This window comes from Mesoplodon densirostris, chromosome 3, assembly GCF_025265405.1.
Source record: "Mesoplodon densirostris isolate mMesDen1 chromosome 3, mMesDen1 primary haplotype, whole genome shotgun sequence".
NCBI lineage: Eukaryota > Metazoa > Chordata > Mammalia > Artiodactyla > Ziphiidae > Mesoplodon > Mesoplodon densirostris.
This window is the reverse complement of record NC_082663.1, coordinates 54,577,757-54,599,609: the sequence shown is the minus strand read 5'-3', so window position 1 is coordinate 54,599,609 and position 21,853 is coordinate 54,577,757. Positions and strand designations below refer to the sequence as shown.

Sequence of the window (21,853 nt, the reverse complement as noted above, 5' to 3'; positions counted from 1 at the left end):
TAGGAGTCCGTGCTGCTAATAAATGCACAAATATTTATGCCATGTGCCAACTTGTAGATGTGGAGAGAGTGCTGGAGATGGAATAATGACCATTTTCAATGATTCTAGAAAAGAAGGACCCAGGCAAGAATCACCAATGAATATGAAATCTAAAGGAAATTTTTGAGGAGGAGAAACATGTTTGCATGGCCTCAAAGTATCTCCCCCACCCCCAAAGGCTTATCAATTGTAAGAGAAAAGTTCTAACTACAGTGGAGAAACCAGCCAACCCCTTGACTGGGTGAAAAAAATTCGCATCATAATGAGGGGCAGATGGACATACATCATGCACCTGCCCACGGCATGACCTGAAAGGACACGACATCACCAATGTCACGTTCTGGCCTGGAATGCAAAACCCGCAGCCCACCATGAGAAAACATCAGACATACCAGACACTGTAATATGAGAAACATTCCATTAAAAAATGAGGTGGCAGTGTTGTATAGTCTTCAGAAATGACGATGTCATAAAAGGCAAAGAAAAACTGTGGAGCAGTTCCAGAGTAGAGGATAATTAAATGGCATCCATGACCCTAGACTGGATCCTCTACTGGAGGAGGAAAAATACTATAAGGGACATTATTGGGCCAAATGATAAAAATAAAATACAGATGGCAGAGTAGATAAAAGACTTCTTTCATGCATAAATTTAATGAAGTTGATAACTGTGATAACAAAAGGCCATGATATAGATAACCTACTCTCAAAGAGTTCAAAAAAATTATATGTGTGTATACGTGTGTGTATACATATATATACATATATATGTATATGTATACACATACACACACACAGAGAAAGCAAACAGTACAGCAAATAGGGCAGGAGGTTAATACTTGAACACAGGCAAAGGATCAACTGGAGTTGTATGTATTTGTCTTATTCTGGCAAATTCCTATAAGTTTGAAATTATTTTCAAATAAGAAGTTAAAAAAAAAGCTTAGAAACATTTTCATTTCTTTTGAGGGAAAACTTGAGACAGCATTAAGTTTACAGAAATATTCCAACTTAGGTTGGGGGGACTTGGAAAAAATTACCAAGCTGAAAGCAAGGAATTTCATGTTGCCAAATCTGTGCTTAACGTTAATGGTAGCTTTAACTTCCTATCTAGAACAATAAACTCACAACAGTCCCTAGGTTGGTGGTGAGATGGAGCAAATCCAACCCACCGCAGACAGAGTCCGAGGACACTCACCAGGCTGGCCGTGAGCAAGGGCGCCGACTGGCCCAGGACCTGGCTGCGCATGCGCACGAGGTTGGACGTCTCTGCAGAGGTTGCCCAGGCCTGCCCCGCCACCGGGTTTGGAAGGAGGTACCTCCCTGTTGGAGTTAAAGAGAAGACAGTATGAGTAGCAGGCAGAATGGCAGTGCTTCCCTAGAAATGGCATCCTTCTTCTATACCACTTCTGCCATATGTTGCAATTACATTGATTTATAGCAACTGGAAGCAAATTGTTTTAATTAAGTTGGGAGATCTAGTTGCAAGTTCTGACCCCTATTTTCCAAATAAACCCAGGTAAACCTCTTCACCTCCAGCATCTGTAGCTTCTTGTTACTGTGCTGAGGATATATATAAGTATACAAAGCATTCTTACCATCGTAGATATAAACATGTGCATTTACAAATGTACTTTTAAAATATCTAATACAGAAAGTGATCTAGCAATCAGCTAGAAAAGTGTCTACAAAGATCATGACCAACAAAAGGAAGAGCTGTAAGTCTTTCAAGTTGAAATGGGGCTGGTGCCCCTTTCTCCCAGCTTCTCTCTCTGAAGAACTGGTGTATATCCAACCATGTCCACAGGACAGGTGATGGTACCCATTTGCATAAATCAGGACATTAATGTTAGTGTAGGTTCACTGAGCAATTTCTATCAACCTTGAACTCTCACATATATGTGTATATCTTTAAAAGTCAAACAGCTGAACCAACTCACACTGTATTACTTCTTTAGTACATGGATTAGACTAGTTATCCACACATAAGATATAAGCCTTTAAGTTAGGAGGGACATGAATATTCACATAGTAATGAAGCTCAGTAAAAGCAAAGACCATGTTTGATTTTTATCTGTAGCACAATGACTGGTCATGCTCATTAAATATTTGTTGAATGATGAAAGAACAAATGGGTACGTCTCTCCCAATAAACACGTGAAGACAATGAAAAGACGGCAGGCCACCCATAGAATCTCATCTACGGGCTGCACGTGTGGGGACTCCAGCTTTGTACCTCCCAGAATTGTGAGGGACTGCAGCATGTGTGGCTGGTGGCCCTGCAGCAGAAGTAACATTCGTGCCCTGGATTCTCCCCAGCAGATCTGTTCCTTGTAAAAGAACCCCCCTGTCTTTCCTCAGGCATGCACTTAACAAGCACCCACTGGTTAATAACTGCTGAAATACATTAACTAGTGTGAAAATTCATATTTTATGGCAAGACAAGAAAAACATAAACATAAAAAATTTTCTCTGCCCTTTGGCCTCCTCTCCCCCCTCTACTGTGCATTGTACATCTGCATTACGCGTCAACCAAACCTGTCCATCAGCAGGAATACCTGCTCAACCATAAACAGCAACATTCTCCTAGCAACAAGACAACTCCTTAAAAGATAACATTCCTTCTGAATCTTGTAAGGGGCTGCAATGACCCATGACCCACTACTCACCTTGTCCTTGCTGATCTGGATTATGCAAACTATCTATATCATTTAATGTACAGACCTCTGTCTCTAGAAATCTACATAACTGTGCTTTGACCTCTAACAGGTAGAACAGTTCTCAGAACTTTCTGAGAGGCTGTTCCCGGGTTATACTCCTTAATTTGGCTTGAATAAAGTTTTCCATTTCTTTCTTAGATCAACTGATTAATTTTTTCATTGACACTAGTTTGCTATTAGTCCATAGGCTAACTGGCAGTACAGGAGCTAGGGTCAGCTCCCATCAACTGTCCATGTTAAGTCGTCTAATGCTGGGACTTCCCTGGTGGCACAGTGGTTAAGACTCCATGCTCCCAATGCAGGGGGCCCAGGTTCCATCCCTGGTCAGGGAACTAGATCTCACATGCAACTAAGGAGGCTGAGTGCCGCAACTAAGGAGCCCACAAGCTGCAACTAAGACCTGGCACAACCAAATAAACAAATAAATATTTTTTTAAAAAAAGAGGTCTAGCGCTCTAAGTGCTTTCGAATATTTGTATTTTAATTGCAAAGGAAAAATATGTCTTATTTTGCCAAAATTGTTCCTTTACTCTCTTATTATATAGCAAAAGCACAGACTCTAGAGAAAGCTAGATCTACTTTTGAGATCTTGACCTGTAGCTCAGTAATATGGGGAACAAAGTGAGTCAACCTCTCTTGGCCTTGGTTTTTCCATCTCTAAAATGGAGAGCATAGGGCTTCCCTGGTGGCGCAGTGGTTGAGAGTCCGCCTGCTGATGCAGGGGACACAGGTTCATGCCCCGGTCCGGGAGGATCCCACATGCCGCAGAGCGGCTGGGCCCGTGAGCCATGGCCACTGGGCCTGCGCGTCCAGAGCCTGTGCTCCGCAATGGGAGAGGCCACAACAGTGAGAGGCCCTCGTACTGCAAAAAAAAAAAAAAAAAAAAAAAGGAGAGCACAGGATTGACTATGTCAAGTTGTTGAGGAGATTAGCGGGTTTTTTAAGTGAAGCACTCAGTACATGTTAGCTATTTAGCCATAACAGCAGTAAAAATGACAAGTATCTTTTTTGCTTGGGTTTGGTTTCTCTTCACTCTCAAGTAGTAAATGTAAATATATATATATATTTAAAGATCACCTATAATCATACCTGGGAAAACCACTATCAACATTTCAGTAATTTTTCTGCCAGACTTTCTTTCTGTAACCTGTATTTTCTTGCAAAAATGGGATCATATTTATTTTTGTCACCTGCCCACCACAACCCCACATAATAGATTGTGATCTTTTCCTAGCAAATAAATACAGCAAATACCAATTAATTGAAGCATAAATGCTATCACTGAAACTTCAAATATAATGATCCTCTGTGGTTCCAGTCACCATCTTGAACCACTCATACATATTTTTATGTGTAGGATGTATTACATTTAAAGTTTAGAATTTTAAAAATTCTTTTCTTTGCCTTATTTTGAAAAATTAACTAAAAGCTGGACTAACAGGGGTTTTGGTAAATTGGCCCCCTTTAGACCCCAAAGCAGGACATTAATAAAGAAGGGCAGGAAGACCACAGACTGCATTTAGGAATGCCAACATTAGTAGTACAAGAATAAATGATTTCTTTAACATAGCAATAACTCCTACTATCTGAAAAACATTACTTGTTAAAAATATACCAACCTCCAGTCATCAGAATCAATAGGGTTTCCCCCACCTCCACCCCGGCACCTCCTGTGTCTTTCCCTATATTTTATATTTTATATATTTTTTGGTTCATGTTTCAGAAAAGGCCTGATAGGAGGTATAGAAGCTACATGATGTCAAGGTTTACATGATGGAATGAATCTACTCTGGCCTCACCACTGCTCTGCCCCAGATGCTTCGTTTTAAAGAAAACTTGGGGTAGAAACAAAAACACTAGAATTTAATATAATCATGGAAAAATTTGAAGGGCTAACATTTTAATTCATTAAAGAATTCTGTAAGTCACTTTTTTTATTCTTTTAGTAGAAAATAATTATTAGACTATAACCCTATAATCCCCCAGAGATGAAAAAATAGGTATTTATTTCTGTATCCCTAGGACCTGGCATAGTGCCTGGAACTTAGCAAGTGCTCAGAAAATGTTTGTTGACTGACATGCAGTTAAAGTACACTATTTGATTAATACCTGATCAAGTCTAAACAGGAACAATAAAACTGAACAGATGATTTTCTTAAATTTCATTTGTAGTATACTATAATAGCTAAAATACATTGAGGACTTACTATATGCCAGGCACTGCAACATCTTAACCACCCTTTTGGGTGCTAAGTAATATTACCTCCACGTTAAAGCCCAGAGAGGTTACATAATTAGACAAGGGCACACAGCTAATAAGTGGGCAAAACCAGGATTCTTACTCTGAAACCCAGATCCCACCACAGGAAAATATTCATCAAATATGCTTAGGTGAAAAAACAAGTTATAAGACAGGATAATTCTATATTTTAAAGTAAATAATATGTATTTTTCATACTATTTGAAAAATAATTTTTCAAATAAAAATTATTTTCAGAAAATTGTCTGAAAAGATAGGAAATAGTAGCAGATAGCATTAAATGAGATAATGCACGTAAGGCACTCAACCTGGGACATGGAAAGTAGTCAATACACTACAACTCTTCACGTTATCCTGAGAACTTTACAGTTCCATCGACGCATCCCGACCACCACCACCACCACCACAGCAACGATATAAAACATGGTAATGGGTTCTTAGACCAGATCACAAAAGAAAGAAAAAAATAATGACTAGGATTAAAATAAAGACTAGTATTTCTTTGTGGAAAGGAAATAGCAAATTCAGAATTGACGTTATCTCTAGCATGGAAAATGGGGAATAGGTCCAGGGAGGAGTATTGCTGTAATATTTTATTGTTTAAAAAGTTATCTACAGGAAATAATGGGATATATTAGTTGAAATTAAAAGTTTAAAGTATTATATTTTCACTTGTAGTTTTTTTAAATTTTAATTAATTAATTAATTTATTTTTGGCTGCGTTGGGTCTTTGTTGTTTTCTCTAGTTGCGGTGAGCAGGGGCTACTCTTCATTGCGGTGGGTGGGCTTCTCATTGCGGGGGCTTCTCTTGTTGCAGAGCATGGGCTCTAGGCATGCGGGCTTCAGTAGTTGTGGCACACGGGCTTCAGTAGTTGTGGCTCGCGGGCTCTAGAGCACAGGCTCAGTAGTTGTGGCACACAGGCTTAGTTGCTCCACAGCATGTGGGATCTTCGCGGACTAGGGCTTGAACCCGTGTCCCATGCATTGGCAGGTGGATTCTTAACCACTGCGCCACCAGGGAAGTCCCTTCACTTGTGGTTTTAATAAATTCAGTATTAATTTTTTTAATATATCTGAAGGATGTGGCAAATATTAAGCTTTGATAAAACTGGCTGTCGGGTATGTGAGGTTGGGACTAAATTATTCTGCATTAATTTCTGTATGTGATATTATATAATATTGCTTTTAATGATTCATATCAAAAAAATGTGCTGCATAATCTAACAGGGCAAACTAGCCAGGAGCACATTCCCTCCACTCCTCAACACGGTAGCTCCTCAGGCCGCATCAGGGAGGGGTCTGGGCTGGGGAAGCACGGAACCAGGGAAGAGGTTCCACTGAGAATGGGAGCAAAAGGGAACCATGAGAACCCTCATCCTGGTCCCAACATAAAAGTCACAACAGCTGTGACTGGTAGATGCCCCCTTTCTGAAGCCAGTGGGAGGGCAGAGCAAAAGCAGGGACAGCCCTGAATAAATCCTCAGTGCAGGCGACCCCAGCGTATGCTAGCATCGCTGCTCCATGAGCCAGGGCATGCTTCAAGTGGGAAGCCAGACTCTGGACAGACCCAGAACAAGCACTGGGGGAGGGGACTCAAGGAACCAGAGCCACGTCCCTTCTCTTCTCTCCATACGCGCCAAACCACACTTTGAACCTTTCTGTTTTGTTAGATCTCCCAGAGCACTTTCAAGCAAGCCGAGACCATGGTCAATGGGACAAGTATGCTGTCTTCTCTGAAATCACTCAGTCTAACTTGGCCACATACGTTTTTGGGTTTTTTTAAACATCTTTACTGGAGTATAATTGCTTTACAATGTTGTGTTAGTTTCTGCTTTATAATAAAGTGACTCAGCTATACATATACATATATCCCCATATCTCCTCCCTCTTGCTTCTCCCTCCCACCCTCCCTATCCCACCCCTCTAGGTGGTCACAAAGCACCGAGCTGATCTCCCTGTGCTATGCGGCTGCTTCCCACTTGCTATCTATTTTACATTTGGTAGTGTATATATGTCCATGCCACTCTCTCGAGGCCACATACGTTTTATTTGTTGCTATCTCATGTGTAAGTCTAATCTCGGTAACAAGACCATAGGTGTGCCTGGTCGAAGATAAACAACGTCAGACACTACTTAAAGTGGTAAGGACAGATTTTAATCAGTAATAACCACTGAATGGGGAGAAAGAGTCCAGCGTGGACTCTACTCATCTTCGATTGGTACAGAAGTAACTGGGTGTTTTAACAGGAGAATGAGGCAGTCGGGCAGGCAGCAAGCGAGGGCTGGGTGGAGCCAGGGAAGGGAACAACAGGAAGGGTTAGTCAGTGTAACTGTGATCAGGCCAGCTCTGTCTGCTAGCTGGCAAGGACCGAAGTCTGGATTCTACCTTTCCACAGAGACTGGGAGACAGAGGCCTTATCTGTTGGCAAGAACAAACAGTAAAATTTTTTTGGTAGCCTGGAGTTTTCTGAGGCAGGCGCTTTAAGGGGATTAGGGTCATCCTAAGGATGTGGCCTTGAGCTGTTAGAGACTGTTAAGTGTTTTTCGAGTCTTTGTAGGCCAAGGTTGGGGGGCCTAATTGAGAGAGAGGGCTCCGAGGAGCCTGGTGAGGGTCTGGTCAAGGAGAGACTTGGTCAGTCTTCCATTTTTTTGTTACTTCAACAGACCCTAACTCATGTTCATTAACAGATCAGTTTGGGTTTTTTTTTTGTTGTTGTTTTTTTTTTGCGGTACGCGGGCCTCTCACTGCCGTGGCCTCTCCCATTGCGGAGCACAGGCTCCGGACGCGCAGGCTCAGCGGCCATGGCTCACGGGCCCAGCCGCTCCGCGGCATGTGGGATCCTCCCGGACCGGGGCACAAACCCGCGTCCCCTGCATCGGCAGGCGGACTCTCAACCACTGCGCCACCAGGGAAGCCCAACAGATCAGTTTTTGAACTCAGTCTGAACTAACGTTTGAACTTAGCCCATATACTTATCTTATATGTCTTCAAACCTTCATACAAGACATAAAGCTCCTTGCCAATAATGGTAAAAATAATTGCTCTAGTTAGGGGTGACACAGAGTCATATTTCTGAGTGCCTATTCTGACCCCCCAAACTGATTCCATCACTTATTCATGAACTTCAAGCCTCGTGTTCCTCAGCTGTAAAATAGGGGTAAACTTATGGAGAGGTTCTAAGATTAAAAAAGAAAATACATCATACAATGGGCATTCAATATATATAAACTTAAAAAAATAAGAAACACAAAGAGATATGCAACACATGAGAGACGACAAGGTGAGCAAGAAATAAAATTCTGTTAATTATTTGGAACAAATAATAAAATTAGGAAGTATTTATATACATATGTAATGAAATGTTTATCGTCCTGTCATGGGTTAGATTTTAGATATCATTATTCTTGCACAAGTCTCGTCTGTAGGAATCATATGAATGTTACAAATTAGAGGGTCTGTTAGCACAACACATGGGATGTTTTATTCCTGCCTGGACCCCCATTAGTGTTAATAGGGAAAAGAGGACAACAGATGGATTTAAGGCAGTCATTAGAAGGCATTAGCATTGTGCCATAGTTGGTAGTGATTACATCAAACTTTACACAAATTCACTTTCTGATGACTACCAAGAGCCTCTAAAAAGTGTGTTGCTGCTATATTCATGCATCATTTGCTGCCTACAATTTGAGAAAATTAGCATCTGTCAACTGCATTATTCAGCTGCACAGGGTGGAAATTAATGGACAATACCATTCCCTCTTTGTTGTAGGAGAGGTAAGCTTGTCTAGCAATCTGGCTGCTCTATTTTAATACCACATCGAGCTTTTTGTTACAACTGGAACTTTGATCAGTTCTGTGTTCTTTGGAAACACATTGCTAAAATTCCAATAAGCTTATTAAAACATTTATCAGATACTGTCTACTGACATAACTAGAAATTTAAAGGCAATAAATAGAGGTCCATATGAAAGCTGAAATCTGTTGGCCAGAGTGAAACAAGAATTTGTCAAGCTTCAACCACAGAGCTATGGGTTATTGGAATGGGTTTTTTATACTGGTTATTGTTTCTCCTTCGGTCACAGGGCCTCTACTTAACAGAATAAGTAGAAATATCTCCAGCCATTTATATATGACAATAAGTAGATTACTAAGACTCAGATTGTGACTTGGTCTGCCGAGGGTACATATGGTCTTTTTCCTGGAATGGGTTTTCCTTTGTTTTCATCCTGAATTTCAAAATAACAAGAAGCAAGACCTCCATAAAGAGGTCTTCAAATGTGAGATACATGCTTTCAACGCATCCAGAAGCTTAAAGTATCCCTCTGAAGTACGAAAATATCAGGTCAGAAATAATTTCAGCAGAAATTAAATATAGCCTCTGGAGACCTACTCTGTCATTGAAGAATAATGGTTCCTACCTAGATTTAAAAGCTTCCAGTAAAAAAGTTCCTTATCACCTGAAATGAAATATAGATTGAGCAGTCAGTCCATGGTCTTACATTTTGGGTTACCTCTTTTTTTTTTTTTTTTTTACTGTTTTTCCACTTAACATTTTTACTTCTTTATTTATTTATTTTATTATTTATGGCCGCGTTGGGTCTTCGTTTCTGTGGGAGGGCTTTCTCTAGTTGTGGCAAGCAGGGGCCACTCTACATCATGGTGTGCGGGCCTCTGACTATCATGGCCTCTCTTGTTGTGGAGCACAGGATCCAGATGCGCAGGCTCAGTAGTTGTGGCTCACGGACCTAGTTGCTCCGCGGCATGTGGGATCCTCCCAGACCAGGGCTCGAACCCGTGTCCCCTGCACTGGCAGGCAGATTCTCAACCACTGCGCCACCAGGGAAGCCCTGGGTTACCTCTCTTGACTACAAACAGGACATCAACGACAACAGAAGACCCAGGAACTACATAACAAAGCAGTCTTGAGAAAGGGTTTCTGGTGCTCAGTTATACATAAGAACTCTGGGAAAGCTTGTTTATCCCTCTAAGGTCGCCACCAGGAAGAAAGGGTAGCTGAGGTGGTCCACGTGTTGCCCTCAAGGGTTTTGGCGAGGGAGGGGGGCCCACAGGAGGGAGGGAAATAGAATGGTGCCAGCATCACAGAGGCAAGGGGCTAGGGACAGAAAGAACAATGGGCAGCTGGCACCGTGCTGGTGCCATGAGCAAGCAGATGGGGCCACATGCTCACATCTCTCACCTGTTAGCTTTACCTTTGGGCTACCAGGCTGCTGCTGACCTGAGCATCTACTTGAAGCTCTCACAGCAGCCCCCAGAAAGTTCACATCCACCACTAAAGTGGGAGGAGGGCCATTCCCACCACTTTACCTTCCCCACTGCCTACTAAAACCCCCCTTGCTTAATTCCACTTTTGGGTATATACACAAAAGAAGTGAAAGCAGGGACTCGAACAGATATGTGTACACCCGTGTTCATAGCAGCATTATTCACAATAGTCCAAAGGTGAAAACAACCCTAATGTCCACTGATGGATGAATACATAAACAAAATGCAGTGTATACAAACCAATGGAATATGATTCAGCCTTTGAAAGGAAGGAAATTGACACACGGATGAACCTTGAAGAAGTACTAAGTGAAATAAGCCAGATGCAAAAGCACACATGTCATATGATTCCACTTATATGAGGTTCCTGGAATAGTCAAATTCATTGAGATAGAGAGTTTAACAGTGGTTACTGGAGGGCTGGGGAGAGGGGGGAATGAGGCATTATTGTTTAATGGGTACAGAGTTTCAGTTTGAGATGATGAAAAAGTTCTGGAGGTGGATAATCGTGATGGTTGCACAACAATACGAATGAACTTAATGCCACTGAATTGTATACTTAAAATACAATAAAGTACAAATGGTTAAAATAGTAAATTTTGTTATGTATATTTTCACACACACACACACACACACCCTCCCTCCCTTGCTTAGCCAAAACCACCATACCTTCTATAGGAAAAAATGAGGGAGTCCTTTTTGTTGTCCAAAGGAGGTATCCACAGTGAACTACATCAGCACCTGCTTTCACAAATTATACTTAAGCCCTCCAAATCATTCACAAGTCAGAGGAATTGAGTTTTTCAAGACCCCTCCAAACTTTCAAAATGGAGAAAGCTTAAAGACCGTGATAAGTCACTGGCAGAATCCAGGCAGAATCCATGAGTCAGCAGCCATCACCCTACAGTGTACTCCATCATCATGAAGATATTCCTCTTTCATGCCCCATTGCTCAACTCTAAACATCGGTTCCCGCATCATAGTGGCTGTCGTGCTCACAGGCAATTACAGCCTCCCTTTATTCATCTTCAGCTGTGCTACTACAACACAAAGACATGGTCCCTTTCATCTTCCCTCTCACATGGGTGACTGACTTCCAATTTCTTGTCCCCACTGCAAAAGAATAACTATACCTAGACAGCATCGACAATGCTGCTAAATCATCCTTCTTAATGGCCTAAATAAATATAATTTTGGAAACCAACAGATTTGTGACCAGGGAGAGCTGAAGTTCACTGACTCCTATATTGAGCTGCTATTCTAGCCTTAAAAGAAAAAGTGGTGTGTGTTGACTCACACAAAAAAAGTCCAAAGCGTAGGCTTGACCCCATGTCCTTGAAGGCATCACTGCCTACTAGCCAGGGATCTCCAACTGACAAGGAAACTGAAAGAGGAATGGAGAGAGGACACATGCCTTTAGCGAGGTTGGCTGTCAGAGCACAGTGACACCAATGGGGTATCAAGTTCGGGATCAAGTTAATTGCCCAATGCAGCAGTCTCTAAACTGTTTTGCTGCTAGACTCAACTCCACCAGAGATACCCAACATCACTTCTTAGAATATTATCAGCAGCATTGTATATTTAACATAGAATGGCAAGGCAATATTACTAACCACAAGGGCCTGAGGACAAAGTTAGGAAGACGCTTGAAAAGGTGGGACAAAGTTAGGGGGATGCTTCAAAAGGAAGCGTGTAGCAAGCAGAGCAAACAGCAGATGCTAACAGTTTCGGGCAATCCCAGACTGACTGGGTCCATGACAATTATTTCACGAAGTCTCTAAAGCCCAATTCCATACCGTGAGAGAGCTAGGGACTGCGGAAAAATACCAGAACAAACATGTCTACCATGCAGAAATCAAAGCCGCTGGACACACCGCAAGGCTATGGAGCAGCATCTCAAGCTGCCGCTGCCACTGTCAACTGCAGCTTTAAATCAAAAGTAACATTCAGAGTGAAATGCGCCAAGATGATTCAACGGGATAGTGGTCTCTTTACCCTGAATTACAGAGAGCCACCCTGTTACCCTTGCCATCTAAGGTCAAAAGGGCAAAAAATGCCAACACGCAGTCTATTTTTAAATGGAAACAATTCAAATCTACACTTACAGAGAAATATATTTGGCCTCTCTTTTCTTTTCCCTTAACTTTTTTTTTTTTTTGCGGTACGTGGGCCTCTCACTGTTGTGGCCTCTCCCGTTGTGGAGCACAGGCTCCGGATGCGCAGGCTCAGCGGCCATGGCTCAGGGGCCCAGCCGCTGCGCGGCATGTGGGGTCTTCCCAGACCGGGGCACGAACCCGTGTCCCCTGCATCGGCAGGCGGACTCTCAACCACTGCGCCACCAGGGAAGCCCCCTCTTTTCCCTTAACTTGCTCTTAAAGAAGAAATATTTCTTCTCACCTACCAAGATTACTAAATTCTAATAAGGGAAGATATTAGGATCATATGAGTTAATACACGAAACAGAGCTTAGTAAGCTTCAGTGTTCCTATTATATTTAGTACGTGCACTGCTGCCTTTCGGTATACCAACACCCAGCCACTTCTCCCATTCTGCTATGAGACCCAGCCCTCGCCAGCAAGTCCCTCTTGCACCAAGACCACCAAGGTAGTCTCCCTTCAAGGGGTGATTGTATGGATTTAAAATTCTTATCAAAAAGTACAGAATGGTTTGGCTCTAAGCTCTAGCTGTACAGACCAAAGGCTAATGTGACAACTGAAAATTGATTTTTAAGGAAGTATTAAGTAGAGCTACTCTAATGAGAACATGGTAGCAAGAATCTGACACCAAGCAGCATTGCCTAGAATGTGTGAGTGAGGGCACCCGGGAGCTGGGTGGGGACGGTGTCTAAGCGACGCCAGGCACAGGTCAGAGCGAACATCTGCAATCTCGCCTCCCTCCATCCTTGTATTGAAATATAATTCAGCAGAAAGAATTGCTAGATATGTCTAAAGCCCCTGGGAAATGACAGATATTGATGAATGCTGTTGGGAAGATATATGGAAGGAAACGGCAGATAAATAGAACCATTTTTTCTCAGTCATTTTGCGGATATGTGGAGCAGCTGTTAAACGACCTGTCAGCTCCCCGCGCTCTCTTCCTCTGTCTCCTTCCTCACCCCCATCTGCATTCTCTACACCTTTCTAAACCCTCCCGGAGGACCACTATCTTGCTCTCTTCAAAATAATCATCAAGCGAGTAGGAGTCATCTCCTCCTCCCCTGTCATAATCTGGCTGCTCAACCCAGTTAGTCCAACCCTTTCCAAAATGTCATTCTATCCTAACATGTTGGCTGCCCCCTGTGGATCCTGGAAAGACAGCTGACCCTTGAACAACACAGGCTTGAACTGCACAGGTCCACTTATGTGTGGATTTTTTTCAATGGTCAACACGCCAGTACTACATGACGCAGAAGGGTTGAACCCGCAGATATGGAACCACGGATGTGGAGGAACCATTGATAGGGAGGGCAGGCCTTAAGTTGTTTGTGGATTTTTGTGTGTGTGTGTGGTACGCGGGCCTCTCACTGTTGTGGCCTCTCCCGTTGCGGAGCACAGGCTCCGGACGCGCAGGCTCAGCGGCCATGGCTCATGGGCCCAGCCGCTCCGCGGCATGTGGGATCTTCCCGGACCGGGGCATGAACCCATGTCCCCTGCATCGGCAGGCGGACTCTCAACCACTGCGCCACCAGGGAAGCCCTGTTCGCGGATTTTTGACTTCACAGAGGGTTGGCCTCCCCAACCACCTTGTTCAAGGGTTGTTCAAGGGTCAACCATACGTTCAATTTTTAAACTCCTGAAGTGAAACTACTGAATTCAAATCCATTACCATTTGGCCCCAGTCACGAGACTCAAATCTAAAATTCAAAGCCTGACTACCACCATGTAGTGGCTTTGTGACCTTGTTTACCTCTTAAGCCTCAGTCTCCCATAAATGCTCTGTAAAAATGGACATGATTGGGCTTCCCTGGTGGCGCAGTGGTTGAGAGTCCACCTGCCGATGCAGGGGACACGGGTTCGTGCCCCGGTCCGGGAGGATCCCACATGCCATGGAGCGGCTGGGCCTGTGAGCCATGGCCGCTGGGCCTGTGCGTCCGGAGCCTGTGCTCCACAACGGGAGAAGCCACAACAGTGAGAGGCCCGCGTACCAAAAAAAAATAGAAAAAAGAAAAAAAAAATGGACATGATTGACCAACCTCCTGGGGCGATGGTGAGGACAATTGAGGATGTACACAGACAGCTTGTCATACCATCTGGCAAATAGGCCCACAATAAACAATGACTTATTATCCCCTCTACTTTCCATTGCTAAACAACTCTTCCTGGCAAGAGCACTCCTCCTCCATATCGTTCTCAGGCTGGATCAAATACTCTCCAGCTCAGGGCCCTTCGGGGTAAGAGGCTCTCATTCCCTTCACCAAGTGGACACAAGAGCACAGAGTGGGAAACCAGTCAGACAGGGATTTGCACCCTGGTTTCACCATCTATTAGCTGCGAAACCCTTGATAAATTACTTTCCCTCTCTGAGCTTCTACGTCTAGACCTCTAGTGATGACGATCATAGGTAACACATACCAAGTGCCCAGCACAGTGCTGAACACACAGTGTGTGTTCCGTGGTGGCTCAGGTCCCTTCCAGGATGCTTTACCCATTTTGGCATCATTGGCATTGAATCTACAACCAGGGACGTTACTAGCCTTACCTTCCCCCTCATTAATCACCTGCTTCTATGGGGCTGCCTGCGTATAGGGTGCCATCTATTTCTGTACATAATATGCTTTCCTACATTGCAAACTCAGTGTCAGCTGGGACCGTATCTCATCTGTCTTCGTAGCCCCACATCACAGCCCGCACACAGAAGCTACTGACAGTTTACAGGATCACGTACTTATGCCTGTGCATATTAACTCTCCACTCTGTCTCTCATTTATATTTCTCCCAGGGTTCGGATTTTTTCATTTTTGTTTAGTTCCCCATTGCCTAGAATGTTCAAATGTGGTTCAGTTGTTTGTTTTGTAACCATAGCAATAGTGAAAAAAGGCTCAGCGGCCTTAAACTTGATACAAGAACATGGTATCACTTCTCCTGGCTTTTCTCCTGGATTTTCTCTTCTAAAACCCATCTCCAAGAGTCTGACACTGCCACAAAACACTGTGTATATCCAAGGCCAACTCTTTAACCTGAGTACATGTGAGGACAATTTGTACTTAGTATCTTACTTTTTGAAGAAATTATGAATCCTACTCAGTAACATTCTTTTGCCCACTAAGACGCTTTGATTGACACACCCAAATGTCATTGGCATCCTGCGATGCTAAACATTTCTGACAACTGCCCTACATCTAAACAGTTAGGACAGAGGCCAAGGAAGAATTGGGGATCAGGAGCTTTCCAAGAGAAACAAAAAGAATAAAGGCAGCCACAGGGGCATAAAATAGACTCCATATGACAGTCGAAGCAGAAATTTCCAGACAAGTCCAAACTTCCTAACAAGTTCTCTAGCTTTATTACAAGGAAACGTCTATGTACAATCTAATTCACTTAATGGTGTATTTCCATATATATTTCTTTGGAATAGTTCCTAGTTTCATGTAAGCTTTTGTTCCAAACAGATTCCAAATTCTTCTTCCATAATGTCTATGTGTGCCCCCTAAAGAACATATTATTTTTGTCTTAAGAAATCTTTGTTGATACTGATTAATGAATAAACAGGAAATCTAGAACAAAACTATACAATTTTTTTCCCCAAAAGACTGCATAGTAGATCTCCTCCAGCACCTCCAAATGGCAATCTATTAAAATGCCCTATTTCCAGGGTGGGAGATCTCAATCAAGGACTGTATAATCCTTACTAGGAAAGTTAATGTCCACTCTACCTGGTTTAAAAGCAACAGGATCTAGGAACCACTGTTATCCAAACTATAACCCTGTGCCTTGAATTAAGTTCTAACAAATCACTAAATGCCTTGCAAAACATAACATTGCCCTTGTTTTTAAGAAGAGAAAATTTTAAGCCAAGATTAGCATCATGATTGCCTCAAGCACTGCTTGGAAATTAATGACCAGTGTAGGGGTGGAATTCAACCTTTCCATTTCTGGTCTCTTATGTAGCCCCTGACTTCTGAAAGTTCAGATGACATTAAGTAGCCTTGAACTCCAAGATCAGTGCCTCATATCTTAAAGTAACAGTATCACTAGGCTACTTAACATTCCTTTTTAGGGAATTCAATCATGCTTATGAGGAAATCAGTGTGCTCTGGCACTCAGGTAGGGGGCAGGTAGCTATTGGGTTGTTCGAATCATCCTCCAAATAGTCATCTCTCAAGATTGAGAGCCTGATCATTTTCTTCTAGCCATTCATTAAATGCATTTAATCTCCTACTATTTGAATCCACCGAGAGCACTGTAACACAGACGTACACACACCAGAGAGTATCATACGTCATATCTGCTTATAGTTGTCCACAAAGCTGGTCCTGTCTCCAAGGTGACTGCAGGTAAAGGGGTGGAGGGCGGGGAGCATGAGAAAGGATAGTGTACTAATGTCTGTGTGTAAGACCCCTAGCATCTTGCCCCTCATGCCATGCATGTATTTATGAGACAACATGTCTGATAAAGCCTCAGTACAGAACCCTTCCTGTAGTTACTGATAGAGTTGCCAGTTTTCACAGAACTACAGGATGCCTAAGTAAACTGGAATGCAAATAAACAGGATTATGTATACCACAAATATTACACTGTACGCGTCAATGCTAAAAATATTATTACGAGTCTCTCTGAAATTAACATTTAACTTAGTGTCATGTATTTTATCTGGCGACCCAATTCACTGAGCACTTAGGATTGGCAATGCAGGAGGCTTTGCTTTGAGGGTTCAAGGAAAAGGTCCTCAAGGAATTTATAAAGTAGTAAAAGGGATGACAGGTCCACAAATAATAGGAAGTTTAAAGTGATCCATCCTGGAAGAGGACAATGTAAGATGGTAGCAGGAAGGAGAGAGTGAAAGTATAGCTGCGGCAGTGATGTGAAGGGGTTTGAGATGGATCATGAGCTTCACCTCGTTGTTTTGTACACCGAACATGGGGGTCTCATTGCTCTGGGTTTGTGCATGTATCACCTACCACCATTTTTATATTATTTATATATACCAGTGCAGCCAAAAGCTAGTAAAATGGAGTAGAAACAAAACAACAACAAAAATGCTTTGCACTGAGACTCCTAGCAAACAAAGCAAAGACAGAAACACAGTGGGATACCCAGCTCTCATTACTTAATAAAAGAAAGAATTCAAATTTGTCAGACCACACAACCTCTTTTTCCTCATTTTGAGCTCAGAGAAATTTGTTTCGGAGGTTTTAATAAAAGGGCAATAACATACATAATTCTCACTGTCGTCCAGAGTAATTTAGGGCAAAACTGCAGGCACCTCCTACATTATGGAACACTAAATAAAAACTGAGGGTGCAATGCTGTGTGTGCACGCATACATGTGAACACAATCAAAGTCCATGTATACACTTTACATACATACATGCCTCTCCTTTACAGGGACTTGGAAACTGGGAACTAAGGTACCTTAAGCAAAATTCTTACTCAAGTCTAACTTGGTGCAGTGTTAATAATTTACACAGTGGTTATGACTCCACCTGTATTCTTATTCAGAAAAAGGGAAACAGATATTTAAATGGTACCATTCTCTCTTTTCAAAGGTTTTACCCACCAGGGATCAAGTCAACAAGGAGTTAAAAAGCAAGGAGGGGGGGCTTCCCTGGTGGCGCAGTGGTTGAGAGTCCGCCTGCCGATGAAGGGGACGCGGGTTCGTGTCCCGGTCTGGGAAGATCCCACATGCCCCGTAGAGGCTGGGCCCGTGAGCCATGGCCGCTGAGCCTGCGTGTCCGGAGCCTGTGCTCCACCACGGGAGAGGCCACAACAGTGAGAGGCCCGCGTACCGCAAAAACAAAAAAGCAAGGAAGGGACTTACTTTCAGCTCTCCCTTCAGGCCCTGTTGGGACGCAGGGGACTGAGACAGTACTGTCAAAAAACAGAGGAATGATCTGGCTAGGCCGACGCAAGAAAATAAATTTAGCCCCGACAATATGCATTGATTAAGTACTTGAATGACAATGGAACATGACAATGACAAATGCAGGCTACCGCCACCAGAGTCATTAATACATCAGAAACACTAATTTTTACCAATCTTTAAACATCCCGGTTGGTGGCATTTGCATTTCCTTGCCTACTCTTTTTTCCTGCGGAGATGACAAAAAGTCAGCTTCATTTTCAGTTTCCATCCAGGAAGTTAAAACAAAAAAGTCTACATTCCTGATCTTTGATTAGCCCCTGAAAATAAGTTTTTTTTTTTTTTAACGTATGCTTTTTTTTAACATTTTTAATTTATTTTTGGCTGCGTTGGGTCCTCATTGCTGCGTGTGGACTTTTCTCTAGTTGCTGTTGTCTTCGTTGTGGTGCTCGGGCTTCTCATTGCGGTGGCCTCTCTTGTAGTGGAGCATGGGCTCCAGGCACACGGGCCTCAGCAGCTGCGGCACACGGGCTCAGTTGCTCCATGGCATGTGGGATCCTCCCAGACCAGGGCTCGAACCCATGTACCCTGCATTGGCAGACGGACTCTCAACCACCCTGCTGCCAGGGAAGCCCTGAAAATGAGTTTTAAACAAGAGATGGATGGCCTGGTGTGCTCAGTTTCAGAGGACAGGACGTCACTGCCAGGCTCCTCCAGGGGAGAAGGTGGGCTTCCTTGCTCGACAGTGAAGAAAGGATGTAAGTGTAAGGGGAAAAAAGGAAGGAAAACCAGCCTCTGCAAAGACTCCCCCATCCCTCATCTTGGTAGCTAAAAGAATTCACTATGCAAGGTCAGAGGGACCTTGAGAGTGTCTGGTCCAACGCACTCATTTTACAAATGAGGAAACTGAGAACCAGAAATGAAGGCATAGCTACTTAGCGGTTGACTTGGGACAAGAATCTGGGCCTCAGATCACCACTTCAGGCCCTTCTCATTACACCTCGAAAAATCAGTACAGGAGTTGTCGTGACGCTATCCCCACGCAGACAAGTCACTTGCTTTCCCATCTTTAAACCCCATTCAGTGTGACTCAGGTATTCCATTCTCCTTCGGATCTGCATCCCCCCCAATCACTGTTTTCCGGAGGACTTATGTGTGGTCCAATGTACTGATTCCAGTACATGCGCAGTTAGCACCCACATGGAACTCTGTGCAGCTGCACTGCAGTTGGATTGTATATAAGAAAATGTCACCACGAGAGCCGGCTACCTATGTCCAACTTCCTACATGGGTTCCAGCGTGGCAGGAAATGGCAGCACCCACCTTGCCTTCCCCGACCTCACCTCCCCTTCCCCAATAACTCAAAGAGCGCTATAGGTGGGATTTAATAAATAGTTGATACTAATTTCCAATTATTTAAATTCATGTTTCATATTCTTAACTGTAATACAATCAATTCAACTTTCATGGCTTTCTCATTTATGCTGAAGAGTCACAGGGATCTAAAACCACATCATCTCTTAAAGACGATACATATACAAAACTGAGAAGACAAGCTTGGAATCAGCATGCTTTTCAGAACCTACAAGTACACAACGCATGAAGGAGAGGAAAACCATGTCCTGCCATACCCAGGCCTCGGTCTATCCTATCAGCATTAAACAGATCTTCAGGGAAGTACTAGGAAAAAACTGGGGAGAAAAGAAGGAAAATGATTACACTCCTTAAAAAAATTTAACCCCTTGATAAAATGCTTTTAAAAAAAACCTGAAATCAGTTTTCTATTCTAAATAAAATTTTAAGAACAAACAAATTTTTGAGATATGGATTCAAAACTCATTTTTTTCAATCAGGAATAACAGAAGTCCATTATTTATAGAATCACCCTAGAACACAAGAAATAAGGGGGAGAGACAGAGAGAAAGAGAAACAGAGAGAGAAAACTGGGAGAGAGAAAAACTGTTTTGGGGATCCTAATATTCATAAATCTTTGGTTTGTTTCTATTAAGTTTCTTCTTTAGCCTAATCGGTATAGAGAACTTCCTTATATATTTGGACACATACAACCTTTAAAATAATGCCAGCAAAAACTTTAAATGACCACTAGACACTCTCTTCTTTGGGGTACTTGGAAGAATTTCAGTCACTGGGTTTGATCACATCCAACATACCCAGCCTAAGGTCAAGAAGGCCAACTTATTTTGCAGGTGATAATGGTTTAGCTGTATCTCAGTATGCAACTGATGTTCCTACCCTAGCCATCTTGAAATTCTGTATCACAATGATTTAAGGCCCAAGTTACCTTTTGCCTCGCAGAAGGCGCTTCAAGAAACTTAAATCAGGTCTTCCAGCAACAACATCTTCTTAATGAACACTCAGGACTAATTTTAAGTACTTCAAATTCTATCTGGTACAGAACTGAAAAACAGATTTCTGAAGAGCCGGCCTCGCTGATGTGGCACGGCTCCCAGCAACTCTCTGGAGCTCATGCACACATCAAAGCAAACAGCCCAGTCTCTCATCTGACTCTCAGTATAAGAGCAGCACATTCGAGTCCTCATGTCTTCATTTAGACTCTTTCCTTGATTCCCCTCTCATGCCTGACATCACCTCCTGGGATGCTTTCATTGGTGCCAAATGTCTGAAGGAGAAATTTGAGCTTCAAACAGGACTCTGCAGCCCGGCTCTGAACAAGGTGGCCACTTGGCAATTCCCAAGCAGCAGGTGATCGGGGGCCTGGGAACCACCAAGTGATGCACCCCCGTCAGTGGGAGCAATGACTCATGGGTAAGCCATCTGCATGGGCGATGAGCTACAGCAGAGGGCCCCCCGGACAGACAGCCACTGGGAGGCAGCGTCTGCCAAAGAAGCTGGCTAGCAGCTGCATGCCCCATTAAGGCGGAGTCTCAGGAGATCTTCCTACCCTGACAAGGAGATACTACAAACACAAAATACATCTACATTGCCATCTTCTAATTAGAACACCTAGATAGCAAACAAAATATCCAGACTTAAGCTGACATAGGAACAGAGAAGACAGCAAGTGGTTTTAAAGGCTAATTAAAATCATGCACCCTCACCAGAAAGAAGATGCTAATGGATTTGCCTCTTGATCGCTTGGTGACTCAGAAAAAATAGGTAGAGACACTCTCCAGACTCATAAACCACTGTGGAGGAAGTACACAATGTTACAAGTTCTAAAACAGAACACTAAAGCCACGTAAAAGAATTTCTGCCCCCAGTTATATGCTCTCAGAGTAGAAAATTTGTAAGTATTGAGAAATAGTAAAACAAATAGAAGCCAGATGTTTTTAAACCAGTAAAACCCTAAGTGCGAATTATCTAGGTTCTTTTTCCTGTTGGCCAAAAGCCAAAAATCCAAACTGAGAGCATCATTGTCTTTACAACAACTGTAAAGACCTTTACCCTTTAAAAGTTTTAAAACTTGCCAGATTTCAAAATATGAACATATCGGCCATCCTTCATGGGCTGGTTAAGTCGAACAGCCCACCCACTGCTCGGTCCACAGTCC

At 43.0% G+C, this 21,853-nt stretch overlaps 1 protein-coding gene across 1 annotated transcript in view; it reads right to left on the bottom strand.

Annotated features, from left to right (window-relative positions):
- Positions 1-323: 323 nt before the first annotated feature.
- LOC132486766 (microtubule-associated serine/threonine-protein kinase 4-like) overlaps positions 324-21,853 on the bottom strand; it is a 202,142-nt gene continuing 180,612 nt past the window's right edge. The window contains exons 3-4 of the mRNA XM_060094343.1: positions 1,237-1,361; positions 324-347 (exon numbers count right to left, since the gene is read on the bottom strand). Coding sequence (XP_059950326.1) covers positions 324-347; positions 1,237-1,361 — 149 coding nt within the window. The remainder of the gene's footprint in view (positions 348-1,236; positions 1,362-21,853) is intronic.